General features: G+C 53.6%; 1 protein-coding gene across 1 annotated transcript; it reads right to left on the reverse strand.

Moving 5' to 3' along the window:
* Positions 1 to 1,867: 1,867 nt before the first annotated feature.
* On the reverse strand, positions 1,868 to 4,666 carry QC761_309460 (uncharacterized protein; the record flags this gene model as incomplete). The annotated part of the gene is made up of 1 exon (XM_062878094.1): positions 1,868 to 4,666. The coding sequence occupies one exon, from the start codon at positions 4,664 to 4,666 to the stop codon at positions 1,868 to 1,870; it is 2,799 nt and encodes a 932-aa protein (XP_062733926.1).
* Between the last annotated feature and the right edge of the window lie 9,826 nt (positions 4,667 to 14,492).

Here is a 14,492-nt window from a genome sequence, read left to right on the forward strand (position 1 = left end):
ATGGTGGGATACTATAGCTGTGGTGGGAATGGTAGATGTAGGTGCACTTGAGGGAGAGGGGGATGGGGATATTACTCCGTTGTTTATATGAACCATGACTTGGGCGTGTTGTGCCGTGATCCGGGTGCTTCTACTATCGTTATCACCTCAAGACTTGGTGAGAGGTTGGGATGAGACAGACATGATCGTACGTGAGAGAAAGCATTGGTATGTCGTAAGATGCCTCTCGGATATATGCTGTCTTGCATTTTAGGTGGGTGTCTTGTGTGAGCTAGGCTTGTAAGAGAGCTAGCCAATTTGTGTAGGTATTTTTTCCTAGGAGAAATTCTAACCGGGCACACCCCATGGGTGTTAGGGTTCTGTATGGCCCCTGACTTTGATATGATATTCTTGACGACTTTTTCCCATCACCTCTACCATCGATAACTACAACTGTTACTGCCCTGCATTTTGTTTCGTATAAATTCATATATAGATGAATATTTATACATACTACAGTCAAGCTATAAATCAAATACAATTGGCACTGCCGATAAGTAATGCCGCTTTAAAATCAATAGCTAGCTAAACTACTAGCTAAAGCTGTGGGTAAGATAGTAGTTAGCTAGCTAAGGCTGTGAGTGAGGTTGTAATTAGAGTAATTTGTAAGGCGCGTTTGATTGCTAGAAGGTAGGGAATTAAGCAGTATGGCCTGAAGTATATAGGTTGTATAGGAGTAAGTGGTTGATGGAGTTGGAATTTCAGGCGCTGTACAGAACCCCAACTCCCATGGGGGGTGAGATGCCCAGTAAGCGAGGGGGGGATTGCCCGGCTAGAATTTTTCTTTTTTAAGATGTTGATAGAAGGATATTTTTTTGAGGGTACCTATTTATCGACGAGCCAAAACCTAAAGCGACGTGTGGTAGTTACCTATCTTACCACGTCGAGAGTCTAGTGGCATTGATGTAGAAGCTTGGGATGACCTTCCTTAAAGAACCTGAGTTGGGCAGCTCGAGATCTGAAGAATGGTTTCCCAAATGTGTTCCGTAGAATTATCTGACGAGGAGGCGGTCGAGGTATATGCACAAAAACAATGCCCGAGAACAAAGTCCCCGATCTCAAACACAGAATTTCACAAGTAACAGGGCACAGCAACGTTAGACCACAAAGTACATTTAAACAAGTTTTTATTCACCCTCTCTTTCAAGAGGATAAGAAGCTCTGACACAGAGCAACAAACCAAACGCTGACTTTTCCCCTTCCCCTTAAACAACCCCCCCCCTCTCCTTTGCCATTTAACCTCCTAATCCTCCATGAATGACCCCCCCTAGAATACCAGACAGGACAAGTAATGCAATGGTCACTAATCAACCATATGACCCAACCCCCGCTCTAGAAAGTAGCAAAAAGCGCTATAACAAGCGAAACCCATTTTTCGCCTCCCAGCTGTTGTTGTGTACACACACCCAACACAAACATATTTAACATACAACCCAATCCAATCCAACCAACCGACCAACCGACCAACCAACCGACCAACCAACCGACCAACCAACCCTATACCCAAAGCTAAATATGGTATCAACAAAAAAAACAAGAATAACGTCATTATAGACATGAGAAATAAACCAAGAGAGAAAAAAACGTGCAAGAAATGAAGAGAGACTGTCCTCCAACAACAAAAAAGAAAAACAAGAGAGAAGAATTGGAGGTATATCGTGTCGCGGGTATAACAACAGGCGTATAGTTCGAGATGTGCTCTGTGTCGGTGATGATGTGGTATGTATAGTAATCCGGCCGTCAAACGTCATGGTATCATCTCTATGATATATCCCCTTCCCTTCCCTTGCCTTTCCATCTATTCATTTACACCCACCCCGCCCCGCCCTTAAATAATATTCGCAATGCTAATCCTCTTCTGACTCTCACTCTTAATACTCGACACCCCAGACGCAGCCGCCATCGGGCTGTTATTAGACGACGACCCACTCCCCATCTCCATCGGCCTAGGAGGAGGGGCAGAAAACGGCATCGGCAACGGCGCCATCTTCATCTCGTGGCCCTGACCAGCTGGCATCTCCATCTTGACCGGTGATAGTGAAGGTGGAGGGGGGCCAGGCGTGAGCTCCATCTTCATCGGGCCCCAGGTTTGCTGGCGAGCAGGCGCGAGAGCAGCCGGAGGGGCAGGGGGAGGAGGAGGAGGAGCGGCGGCGCTCGTGGGACTGGATGCACCAGACGCCAAGCACCGGATGGAATTCTCCAGCCTCTCCCAACCAGTCGGCCCCCACTCCCATCTCTGTTCACTCGTCAGGTTTGTCCTCGCGTCGATGCTGAAAAGAGTGTGCTTCCCGTTGGCGGCCCCCGATGGAACAAGAGGAGCGGGCGACGGCGGCTCACGGTCGCTGCCTGCCCAGACCCAGGCTGTGTCAGGGTTGGCCTGGAGGTCAGAACTGACGTACGCGACCAGCTCCTCGTCTCGAAAGAGCGCTTCTTGAATGGCAGACTGGGAAGGACGTGGTGGTGGGGGTCCGTATGGCGAGGGAGGATGACTGGGGGATGGCGACTGGGCGAGGTAGCTTGTAATCTCGGCTCGCCTGTTTCCGAGAACCTGGACGAAAAAGCCGAGATAACGGCCGCAAGGCATGGCAACGTCACGGTGCTCGTTGATGGATGCCAGGGCGCGGACGCAGGTAGCCGCCTGATCAAACCAGCCCGTGATCAGCAAGAACAGCGCGCAGCGGAAGATGTGTGTGGTCAGAAGCGCTGTGGCGCCTTCCGGAAGATCGGGTGTAACTCGCAGGAGAAGAGCAGCGGTTTCGAGAGCCGTGTGAGTGCACTGTTCAAAGGCCGTCCGTCGCACGTCGGGGGGGCAGGAAGGGAGTAGGTTGTGTCGGTGGAGCAGCAGGCGTGCGTGGAGGAGGTAGACCAAGGGGTTGAGAAGCGCAGGGGTCATGGGGGCGTTGCTCGTAGGGTCGCAAGCCTGTGGAAAGGTTCGAAGGCAGGAGGAAAAGTGCTGGTCAAACGTTGCCAGCCGGGTCGGTGCAATAACGGGGGACGAGAGGGCTCTGCCGAGCGCTGTGTAAGAACGCACAACGTGTATCACGGCGAGCAGAGAATGCGTAAGCGGCTCTGCGCCCACGGGCACCCTTGGGCCCTGCTCAGAGATGAAGCAGTCGTCGACTCCAGCGGGCAACGAGACGTCGCAGTCGGAATCGTCAATCATCATCGGCCTCCCGAGTTCGATAGACAGGCTGCGATCAAGAAGGTAGATGGCCCACCATGTCCTCCTGCGCATCTCACCCTCGAGGAACTGCCATGGCCCCAATTCGGTGTAGAGACCAAGGTCTTGAGCCACCCGGACAGCATTGCCGAGCCAGTTCCAAGCAGCAAGCTTCAGGTTCATCTCATTCAACGCCACAGTAATAAGCACAAACACGCGCGCATTGTCCAGCTCATACTCGTTGTTCCAAGGGTCAATCAAACTCCGCGTCGTCTCGAGAAGATGGGCTGCCGAATACGCTCGGTTGTGCTCGTTCTCGGATGTAAAGAGCCTTCCAACGGCCATGACGGCAAAGAACACAGACATGAAGGCCTGCGTGACTCGAATCGGATTGCCCTGGCGGTAGAGCCCATCTACCGTCTGCACAAAGCTGTTCCAGTGCAGAATGGGCGTCATGGTATGGGCAGAGGTGAAGTAAGCCCTGAGCAACGAGTCTGTCGTCTGCCTGGGAGGCAGCATGGAAGTGAAGTCCCTCGGATCAGGGGCCGCCACCGGTCGGTATGGCGCTGGTGGCTTCCAGATTCCCCTGGAAAAGCTTCGTAGGTTGGTTCTTGCTCGAGCGAGGTCGTGAATGCTGGCGGGCCGCTTCTTGCGCTTGGGGGCCGAGGCGATCTCGGGGAGCTGGAGCGGCAACTGCTCCACGCCGTCCACATCCATATCAAATTGGCCGTCCCTCTCTTGCAGCATGCGGCGGAGGCTGTTGTTCTCGCGGCGAACCCGTTCCATCTGCTTTTCCAAATCCTGCACCTGCTTGATGGACGACATGCGTCGGTTAGTTTCCTTGGTGAACTGGCACTTGACGCTCCGGCTTGAGCACTCGGAGCAGCTCGTAGTCTCGGTGGCATCGCATTTGACCTTCCTCTCGCGGCAGGCATCGCAGCTGGGATCTTTTCTCCTCTGACGGTATGCTCGCTTCTGGGCCTGGGAGCTGTTGCTGTTGCTGTTGTTGTTGTTGTTGTTGTTGCTGGAAGACGATGGGAGCTGGGCATGAGAGGGCCCTGGGGTGCCAGCAACTGACTCCCCTGACTGCATCGACTCTCGCTCCATGGTAGACGATGTTGCTGTGACGGGGGTGTATGGTTGGAACGAATGGCTGCCTGGTTGGGGGAGCTGCTGCCGGTGAACCGAAGGCAAAGGTGTCGAGAGGCCGAAAGGTTGTGAAGGGGCGGTTTGGTGTGAGGGAGAGTGCTGGTGTGTTTGCGGCGGCGGCGGTTGATGATGGTGATGGTGATGGTGATGGTGATGGTGATGGAGGCTCGCACTTGGGCTTGGCCTCATCAGGCCGCCAAGGTACTGTGTAAGCGGTTTGGGTGAGGCGGCCGACGAGACACCCGAGGATTCGTAGGGCCGTGAGGAGGGGTTGGGAGATGGAGGATGAGAATACGGGTTGTGTGACGCAGCGGCCATAGTGCTGCTGGGGCTACAGCTGCTTTAAGAAGCAGAGATTCCGACAGCCTGATTCGGAACCGTCTCCACAAGGTCAAGGTCCCCGATAGGATGGGTTATGGGGGGAAGCTGCCGGTCAACAAGGAACATGCAGACGGGAAGTATTTGGGGGTAGCCGAAGTGTTTTCTGGGAATGGGAAGGGTGTTTAAAGGAAACCAAGCGCGGTCTGAGCTCCCTCGTTTCTCCTGGTCTTGTTCTCCTCTCCCACCCTTGGTCGTTTGGATGCACCACAAGGTAGTAGATAATGTAGACTACCCACACCACCTCGAAAAGGGATACCCACGCACGATGTTGTCTTGGGCGGGTGGTGGCGGTCACTGCTTGTCGTCGAGCAGCGGGTCTGGCTTCTTTTCTTTCTGTCTAGTCCTCTTCAGTTTTGCAGACCAGTACGGAGGCAATAACAGAGTGTCTCAAAGCGTGTTGACGAGGGTCTCCAGTCCCTTCCCGAACAGCTCCGTCCAGCTCGAAAGTCCCGGGGTGGTATCTAGCGGTGATGCAACGCCGTGCAACCACAGTGCCGTTTTCTGATCCGCAAAGTCTTGGTGCGGCCTGTAGCTGGCGCAGTTGAGGTTGCGGTTGCGGTTGCCGTCCAATGCTTTTCCGTAGCAGTCAGGCCCTGCCCCTTGTTCCGCAGCCTCTCTGGTTTCTCTCTCTTCTCTCGGGATCCTATCGTGGAGGAAGGCGAGTGAGAGAGAGCAGTGTGAGGGCGAGCAAGAGTAGCAATTGGGTTAGAAAACTGCGGCGTTTGGTCCCGAGACGGCCACAATGCGACCATGTGTTAAAAGGCGGTCGTATTAGTAGAAGCCGTGACTCTCCAGCCTGCGGCCTGTAAGTGAGGTCTTGCTGGGGAACCGGCAAAAGGCGACCGGGCGGGCGTGTGTAAATGCGCACCCAGCTACGGGCCACGTCTGGTTCGCCGGAACTACCAAGCTGGTGAGCGAAAGGGCAACGGCTGAGAGCAGGCGCAACCGCACTTGGGGGGCCTAAGCCTGCAGAGATGGGGGGTGAACAGGAGGCGGCGGAGACAGCGGCAAAGCGGAGGGCGCTGGTATGAGGATCCGATATGCAGCACACACGGCTGATGGGTGGTGTTTTGTTGTAGGAAGCTCTCGTCTGGAAAGGGAAAAGCGAAGGAGAGGCCGTCTGGCGAAGGGAGAGCAGAGGGTGTCAGAAGGAGGGAGAAGTCTGGTATCAAAGCGTGATTTGAGAGGACCGAGCAGAAGAGGGTTGTAGCTGGGTAGCAATGACAAGCCGGGGCATCTCAACCAGCCATAGCCATGTTTCCATGCTCCATCATTATCCCATGTCACCAGTCCTAGTGCTAGTGTAGTCCCTACTCCATACTCCCCAGTACAATGCCTTCAGGGGTGGGGAGCGGAGGAGGGGATGAAGGGACAAGGCCGGAGGGGACCAAGTGGTGCTGTATTGAAAATCCGTACTGTGATGATGCTTTGGTAACAAACGATACAACAGTAGTGTACGTCCGTATGCCCACTCGACCACCCAGGGTCCGCCTCTCTGCAGCACGGCCCTTTGACTGGTGCTTGGGGGTGCAGTTGACGTTTCCGTAGAGCTCGCAAGCCACCCCTGGATCTGTCCAAGACACAAATGACATGTGCTGCTGCTGATGCTCCAGAGAGGCAAAAAAGCAATTCCTGCTCGGGTTTTGGTGCCCGCTGCCGACAGCTTGTTCTCAGACGCCCACAGACGGGGGGGGCCCGCTAGCAAAACACCCCGGCCCCTGACACAGTGAACCCCAGTCGCTTTTATCAACACAGCAGCCAAACCGGCTATGACCGTGCGAAAATAAGGTACTGTGCCGCATATCACTGACATTCCCGTTTTTCCATCCCACTGTGCCCGGAAAGCGTGAAAGCCACGCTGTCCCTTGCGCACGCAGCAGGCAGATGCGCGATCAGCGTTGCGGCGGAAACTGGTGCAAGGAAGTTGACGAACAAGCATTTGTGACGTAGGTGGGCTTCACTCAGGCATGACGATGATGCTCGTTGAGACGCTTCACCCTATTTTTCTCGTCTCTTCTCGAGACGGAATGAAAAAACCCGGCATGTGGGACCAGGTGAGCCGAACCAAGTCAGAGAGGATGCAGCCTGTGCCGTACGGGAAGGGAGCGGCTTCCAATCGGTTGCCTTGGGGTCTCTGGCATCTTTTCTGTCTGTGTGGTGCAGGATGCTAGAAAACTGTGCCCGTGTGGCGTAAATATCCATTATTCAGTTGTTAAGTGTCGTGATGGATGCACAGCTCCCCGCTGGATGACCGCCTCACCCGTTGTGCCGCGCCGTCGAAGCTGCGGTCATTGCAGAAGGATCACACAGATGGCTGTCTGGCGGGGCTGACAACCTGATGAGATGAACTGCAACTGACCCACGCGGCGTGACGGGCTCCTTACCCCGTGGCATGATGTGCATCGGAATCGAGTTGCCAGCAGGAGGGCTGGTCAACGGACAGTCTCAACTGGCTACGGGTGAGACATGAAAGACAGGCACCGCTATAGTTGTTGAGGCTCGAGACCTCGTCGGTCTTTCAAATCCGTACGATATGTGTGGACCAGTATCTACGGATACAAGGCCGAGAAGAGCCACACTAGCTCCATGCTGGTGGGCAGTTCGGCCGGCCGGCCGGCCGGCGGAGACCATCCCCTCTGCTGGATTCTGAACTGTAACCTGTAACGACAGTCTCGACATTCTCGAATCCTGGGCGTAATAACCCAGGCTTATTATGATCTTCGGCGCAACTCCCGGAGGCTCAGGGATGGGTAACTTTGGCGTCAAACACGTGTAGCTTAGATAAAAGTCTCGGCCCTATCTCGAGACAGAGACAATCAGATACCGAGATGCTTTTTTTTACTCGTTGATCATGTCTTGCTTGAGGAGAGCACGCTCACCATGTGCTCGTACTCGTGTCGGGATCCGGTGTGCGTGATCTCATGGCTGTGAGACAGAGAGAAAGAGCAAGAATTGATGTCGTTCACCTGCAATTGCTAGCCTCCTAGCGTAGCCCTGTTTGGTGAAGCGCCATGGCCGCGCTGGATCTCGGTAACGGGAGGGGCTCGATGCAACGTGCCGCTTGGACGAGTCGGCGAGGCAGTGGACACCGCCAAGCACAGCGTCCATCCACAGCAGCGGGACTGGTTTTTGGTCCAAGGCAATTCGCTTTTCGGGGATGCGGAATGCGGAATAGATGAAGAGGGGAGCCCAATCATGTCGGCAGGCATCCGGAAGCCGGCTCGATTAGAGAATCGTCTGATTGATGGAAGATTTTGATGAGGCCGTGCTTGGCCCGCAGAACCACAACAGTACCTGATCCGGAACCATTTCTGCCAGACGAGGGGGAAAAATACACTACTATACACTACGGCTGTTGCTCCGATAGCGTCTCTTTGTGCTTCGGTTGGCCGCCGAGGGTGCCGAATTCGAATCCACGTTCACCGATGCCAGCCCATGTGCCCATGTCGGTGATCGTCAGCCTGTTACTGAGGAGGCATGAGGCATGAGGCATGAGGCATGAGGCACGAGGCATGGTGACGTGACCATGTATATCTGTGCAATGTCAACTTGTAGAACAGAGAAAGCAGAGACCGAGACACACATGCAATTCCTGGTTGATTGAATTTGAAAAGTACACTTTACGAATAACAAATTCAGTTTTCATGAGATTTCAACCCGACGGGAGCGGGGCACTGGCAATTGATGCGCGCGGTGGACCTCTCGCCGTGAGAACGCTCCCGCTTGGCACGCTTGGCGCCCTTCACACCCATATCCTTGCCAGCCACGCCCGAGCTTCTGACCAACCGGCACGGGCCAGGCAAAGAAGCCGTCGAAGGATTTTGGAGCCATTAGCAGCCACCTACTGGACAACTATAGGCCGGGGTGGCACTGACCCCCCGCCCAAAGATTGTTTCAAGATCGATGTGCGAGATTTGCGGTGCCGAGAAACTGACAGGCCAGAACGTCGTGTCTTTCCACAAGTCCACCGACAAAGTTCAAGACTATTGATAGTTCTACTACACTGACAGAGTAGTCATTGGTAATTAATAACAGGATCCCGGCTTCCAGGTTCGCACCGAGAATCCAATAAACAAAAGCCCCTATTGGAAACCATCCCACCATCTTCTTTCCCTCCAGTAGCTAGCTAGCTGTCTGGCTGTGCCTTCCCAGATCAGATCATGCTGCAACATATCCCCAGATAGGCAAGAGTAAAACAGAGATGTACCTTCCAGTTAAATTTTGTGAAGACACAACCTCCGCTCCGGGTCGGAGACTTTAATACCTCTAGGCAGGCACGCAGGAAAGGAAGGAGTGGCTCGCGGGATGGATTGCGGCAGGAGCAAAGAACCAAAAACACCTGTGAACTTTCCGTCTGATGAAGGAGCTGAAGTCAACCAAGGCAGCTGATGAATGGCTCGCTTGCAACTTGCAACTCTTCCCTTCCCCCCTCTCTTTCCTCCCCTTCGAGAGCCCAGACCCTCTTGGCACCCGAATTCCCGTTTTTCTTTCTCGCCGGGCGTCAGCCACAGCCACCATCGCATCGACCATCAGCTAGCTGTTGGGCTTACCGATGGCTTACCGTTTTCTATCAGGCAGAACCCAGCTGCCGGAGAAAAGAACCGGCCGTGTCAACCGACCTCGGGCCCAGAGCCGGTTCTACCATCATCCCAGCAAGTCTGGTTGTTGATATGCCCATCCGGTGTTCGCCAATACCGAGCACTCTCCGAGAACCTTACGTGACGAAAATGCGGCTCAGTCGTAGCGAAGCTGCTCAGCTGTATTGATCGGACCCTGATGTCACCTCTCTCCTATTCCTCGCTCCCCACCTTGTTTCACGCGCTTATTGACTTTGTAAATGACTGCTACAGCACCACTGGGGACCGAGATTCGCACATGTCCACGACGCCCGTCTGTCTTCCAAGCTTCCCTTCCAAGCTTCTAGTGGCTGCCACCCGCAGCGTGGAGGTGTGCTGAGCAAGGGTGAATTGTTGCGGACCTGTTGATTTGAAGCCATGTCCCTGTGCCGAGAATGCGGGATTCCAGGAAGCTGGACTCCATCATGAGCCACCAACTCCGACGCATTGCTGCGGGAGAAACCGAAAAGGGAGCCAATACTTCGCGAGTTGCAGCCACTCTGAATCCTCATCGCTGTCAATATGGACACTGCAATGCCATCATGCAGAGTTCGGTACAGAGTACGTACACAACCAAGGGTCGCTCTCTCGCCAACCAGTCCGGTTGGCCAACATCAACCTCGCTTCCCGCCGCCATTGCAGTAGAAGTGGAAACAGATGAGGTGGTATTCTGACAAAATTCCATTGGACTTTCCTCATCCCTCGTCCAGTCAGTTGTCTCGTGTCGTTCTGCCCTGTGGTTCGGATAGGTAGAGGCGATTTGTTGGGAAGTAGAGCTTCACCCACCCCGGAAGGAACGACAGTATCAGCAGTCTGATATTAGGCGCTCGAATCGCCGTATCGTGGACGTCGAAAGGACGAATGGCACCACTTGGCGGCGGGTTTTGCCCACACTACTATACTCAGCCCAGCCTTGGATGCTCTCACAACCACCCATCCGACTGCCGAAATCCGGGCAAGCTGTTCAGCTCCGCACACACATGGATAACCATCCCGACCACTCAAAAGCACGCACAAGTCTGTTCTTCCACATTGCACGACATTCCTATGGAGTAGACGAGAAGACACACGGTCGATCACGCACTGTTGTTTGTTTCTCCCAACGGGTGGTCGGAAGTGTAGCCTGCTCTTCGTCCCACACTGCTTGAGACATGCCTACCGTGCGTGGTCCAGTCCAAGCGAATTCTCGGGACGTTGGAATTGTGGCGAACGTGTGACCACCGGTGAAGGTTTCCCAGTCTTTTCTAGTGAGACTTTTCTGTACACGTGTGGAAACGGTGTAGAGGGCAAGCCATTCCGTGTCCGGTCAAGGGATACGGCGTCAAGTGCGCTTGCTGACGGCAGAGGATGCCACCCCACCAAACACGCTGATTTGTAGGGATATACGAAGCATGTCGTCGTCTTGACGGAGGTTGATGGGTGGCAGAGTTGCTGAGCTCCATGTGGTCATGATGAACAAGGCTCCTTGCAACCAGCATGCTGTGCAACGGCCGGGCAGCGTGAGAGCCGGCCGATGGAGCATCTCACAATATAGAGGAGGGTTTCCGATTCGCATCCAGCCCTGGCCGGGTTGCGGATGTCGACGGATACTGTGTGCTTGGGATCTCGGAGAAGGGCCGTACGGGCTTCAAGCGGGTCTTTGTACTGGACCATTTAGGTCCGTTGCAAGGGAGAACGGCGGCGACTCAGCCGGTCCTATCAAGACATGTACGGTCCCGTTCACGGCCTAGCAACTTGTACCGCGCAAACCACGGATTGACGCTCCACGTGTAAGTCACTTCTCTTCTCACAGATTCCTATCTCGTCACACAGTACCAGCGGAATCACTGCGCTATGGTTGCACACCGTCCAGGCTTCCACCATGCCGTAAAATGAAGGGCGGTTACTCGGGAGACGCCTTGTCGAAAATTATGGCCGAATATCACAAGACTGCGCAACAATTGCTGTTCCTACTTCCAGGTTATCACAATGGCCAGACGCAAGACTCTCATTACAGGGACGAGCTATCACATGTATTATCATGCCGCCGTCGATGCGCCGTTAGTTCTGGAGACGAGACGCTGCATGACTGGTCGCATGTGCCGAGATGGAGGGGAGCGAACGAGCGGAGAAGGAGGGGGAGATGAGGGGCCTCTGTTTCGTTGAGATGATGAGGGGTGAGGGGGGACGTTGCGCCGTATTCGTTTCCTCCCACAAAACACAAAACAAATATCTCCGCTGTCTGTCGTGTGTGGTTGGTTTGGTTTCCGAGGGTTGAGAGCGGAACGGCAAAGAAATCAAGAAGGGCTTTTGTTGAGACTTCTGGTTGGCTTCGCTGAACCTGACGTTTCTTTTTCCTTCGCTTAAGGGAATGGGCAAACAAGAATGGGGATGGGGTTCTCGGTACCTGACCGATGACGCCGAGGGCCCTGTCGGATGGCTTCCGAAACTAGAGCGTCGATCCTCTTGTTTCCACCTGGTTGGCTGTCGTCAGGAGGAAGAGAAAAAGAAAAGGTGAACGGCGCGCTCGAGACTCGTGGCAGAGATCACAATCACAACGGCAGCGTGGTTTACACGTGCCGACTTCCTGAATGTCTCGGTCGGCGCTTTTTGCTTTCTTTTGCCTGTCTGAAGGTCTTTTCCGGCTTTTTGAGACATTGATGGAAAAGACTCACTGATCAACACCCTCGTGGGCAGGATTACGATACAGTACTTGGACTCATCAGCACACACAGTACGGAGCAGTCGGGAAAGACAATCTTTTGAACAAGAAACGGTTTTCGTTTTCAAAACCCCTCCCTACAACCCCGGTCCCCCCCGTCCCCCCGGTCCCCCGGCAGAGAGAGCACAAAAAAGAGAAGAAGAAAAAAGAAGCTTTCAGCCAATTATCGAGATGCGGGATCCGAGATTCAGAAGGGGGAGCAGATCAACAGATGCCCACCCGAGCGGACGCAACCATGGGCCGTGCTAAGCGCTAGGCCCTTTTCGGGAACCTCTTCGTGGCCGTGGTTCCGAAGAAAACTCACCACCAGTGCCTGTGAGGCGCTGTAGCTGTGAAGGGCTGGCGCTGTTTTGTGTGTGGTGGATGATGAGGTGTGAGTGGTTCTTTGTGAGAAAACAATCTTGGTTTTCGTCAACCCCACCACGCACTGCTGGGCATCCGCAGCAAAGCGATAATCAACCCAAGTTCCTTTTGCTGCGGGCGCTCCACTCCACCACAAAACGCCCCATATCGGGCCCGGCAGCTGCCGCGGCGCGCAACAACCACCACCACCACCACTAACAATGGAACGGCTGGGCTGGGCAGGCCTGGGCTGATGGGGGGAGGAATGAAATGCAGGGACCTGGTTTGGAGATTATTTTGGGTGGTGTTTAGGAAGTAAAAACCGACGTAAGTAGGTAGGTGGATGAGAACTGGGAAAAGGTTGGGTATCATTCTGGGAGTCGGCAAGGTGAGTTGCTGATTAACGAGCAACCAAAAGAACTTCTGGAATATGTGTGAGATTACTACACTACAACACTGCAAAGACAACAGTTCAGCAAGCCGTTGAGATTTAGATTACCTACGAACAAATTGGGAACTTTTGGACAGAGACAGAAGCGAGCGAGAAACGTCACCGTACCATGCCCATCCTACGGGGAGGGGAGCCATCGTGTGTGTAAGGCAAGGTATATCTATCTTGGCATGGGAACTTTACACACAGTGTTACATACATACCACCATACACCGAACCAAACACCAAAGAACAGATCGCCTCCTGCTCGTTCTTTCTACATTTCTTCTAGCGCAAAAGCGCGATTTTGGAATCGCGGAAGGCGGAACGGGCAGCATCGCATCGCATACCGATGGTTATGGTCACATTGTGAGATGCTACGTTGGGGTTGTAGTGGGTTGTATGGGTCTGGGCGTTACCACAGTTCGCTTAATGGGCTTTGGGGGTTTGAGGCCGGATAAGGCCGAGTGAGCAGGGCGGCGGGTTAAAGTTGGAGTGGTGATGGATGGGTTGTGGCGTATGGGTGAGAGAGGGGAAGGATGGGAGATCTTTGGCGTTGTGTCGGGAGGATGTCGAAGTCACGAGCTGGAATAGGATGGTTGGAAGGTAGGAGTGGTGGTATTTGGTTGGGTTTGGGAGGTAGGTTGCTGTTGAGGGGGATACGGGGCCACAGAGGAAGGTATGAGGGCATCATGAAAGGGACCAAGAGATGACCTTAACAGGCTACTGACACAAAGCTGGAGACTGGAGTCTTCCTGGAAGGCTTTCTCCCTGAACAATACCTTCTGCTGACATTAACAGGTTGAGAAGAGTTTTTGATCACAAGTTTTGGTGCTCTCAACCTAGACACCGGGCAACATTGTAAATGACACAAGAAGCTGATCCATACTCTACGTCAAAGAAAGATACGGCAACCTCTGGCGCATTGGCAGACTTTCGAGATTGGCGAATGTGTTTGTTGAGAAGCACGCCTTCTGCCACAATGTAGACTTCCGCTTATTCCTTCTGTCTTTCTACCTGTATGGGCTTATAGCTATCTGGGCATTGCAAGTAGCAAATAAAATCTGGTGACATGCTGTGACTCGTTACGCCCTGCACTTGAGATACCTTGAGCTCGGAGAACGCCAGATCTGTTTGACATCGCCCGCAACTTCCGGCAGTGTTTTCTCCTAAGCCTCCAGGTCTAATTGAGCAAACTACCGCAAGCCAAAAAATATGTGCACCTACGTTCAACGACTGGGCCTCGAGCGATTAGTAGACTTTTGTGTTGCTTGACTATCTCCTCCAAGGACGTCTATCTGCCAGTGTTTATCTGTCAGTCAAAACCCTCAATGAAGGATCCCATCAGTCAGGTCACTGCAGGAATATTCTGTCATCGGCGAAACCCATGACAGAGAGTACTGAATCTCGATCCAACTAGGTGAGCCGTCTCACAAGTCTAAGCAGCTTCGTGATACCTCCCTTCTATTACAAGTCCAGTCACAGCAACAGGTCTGTTTCACCAGGTTAGGTAGGACTTCCATAGAAAGCTTGCTTACCAAGCTGGTACACAGCGTTTCCCCAATCGCAACGGTGGCAACTCTAACCGGAGGAAACACTAAACGGGACAACATAGGACAGATATATATATCAAGGCTATGTATGTTGGCCTCAATATAACATCGTCAGGATTCT

The sequence above is a fragment of the Podospora bellae-mahoneyi genome, chromosome 3 (genome assembly GCF_035222275.1).
Source record: "Podospora bellae-mahoneyi strain CBS 112042 chromosome 3, whole genome shotgun sequence".
In the NCBI taxonomy this organism is placed as follows: domain Eukaryota; kingdom Fungi; phylum Ascomycota; class Sordariomycetes; order Sordariales; family Podosporaceae; genus Podospora; species Podospora bellae-mahoneyi.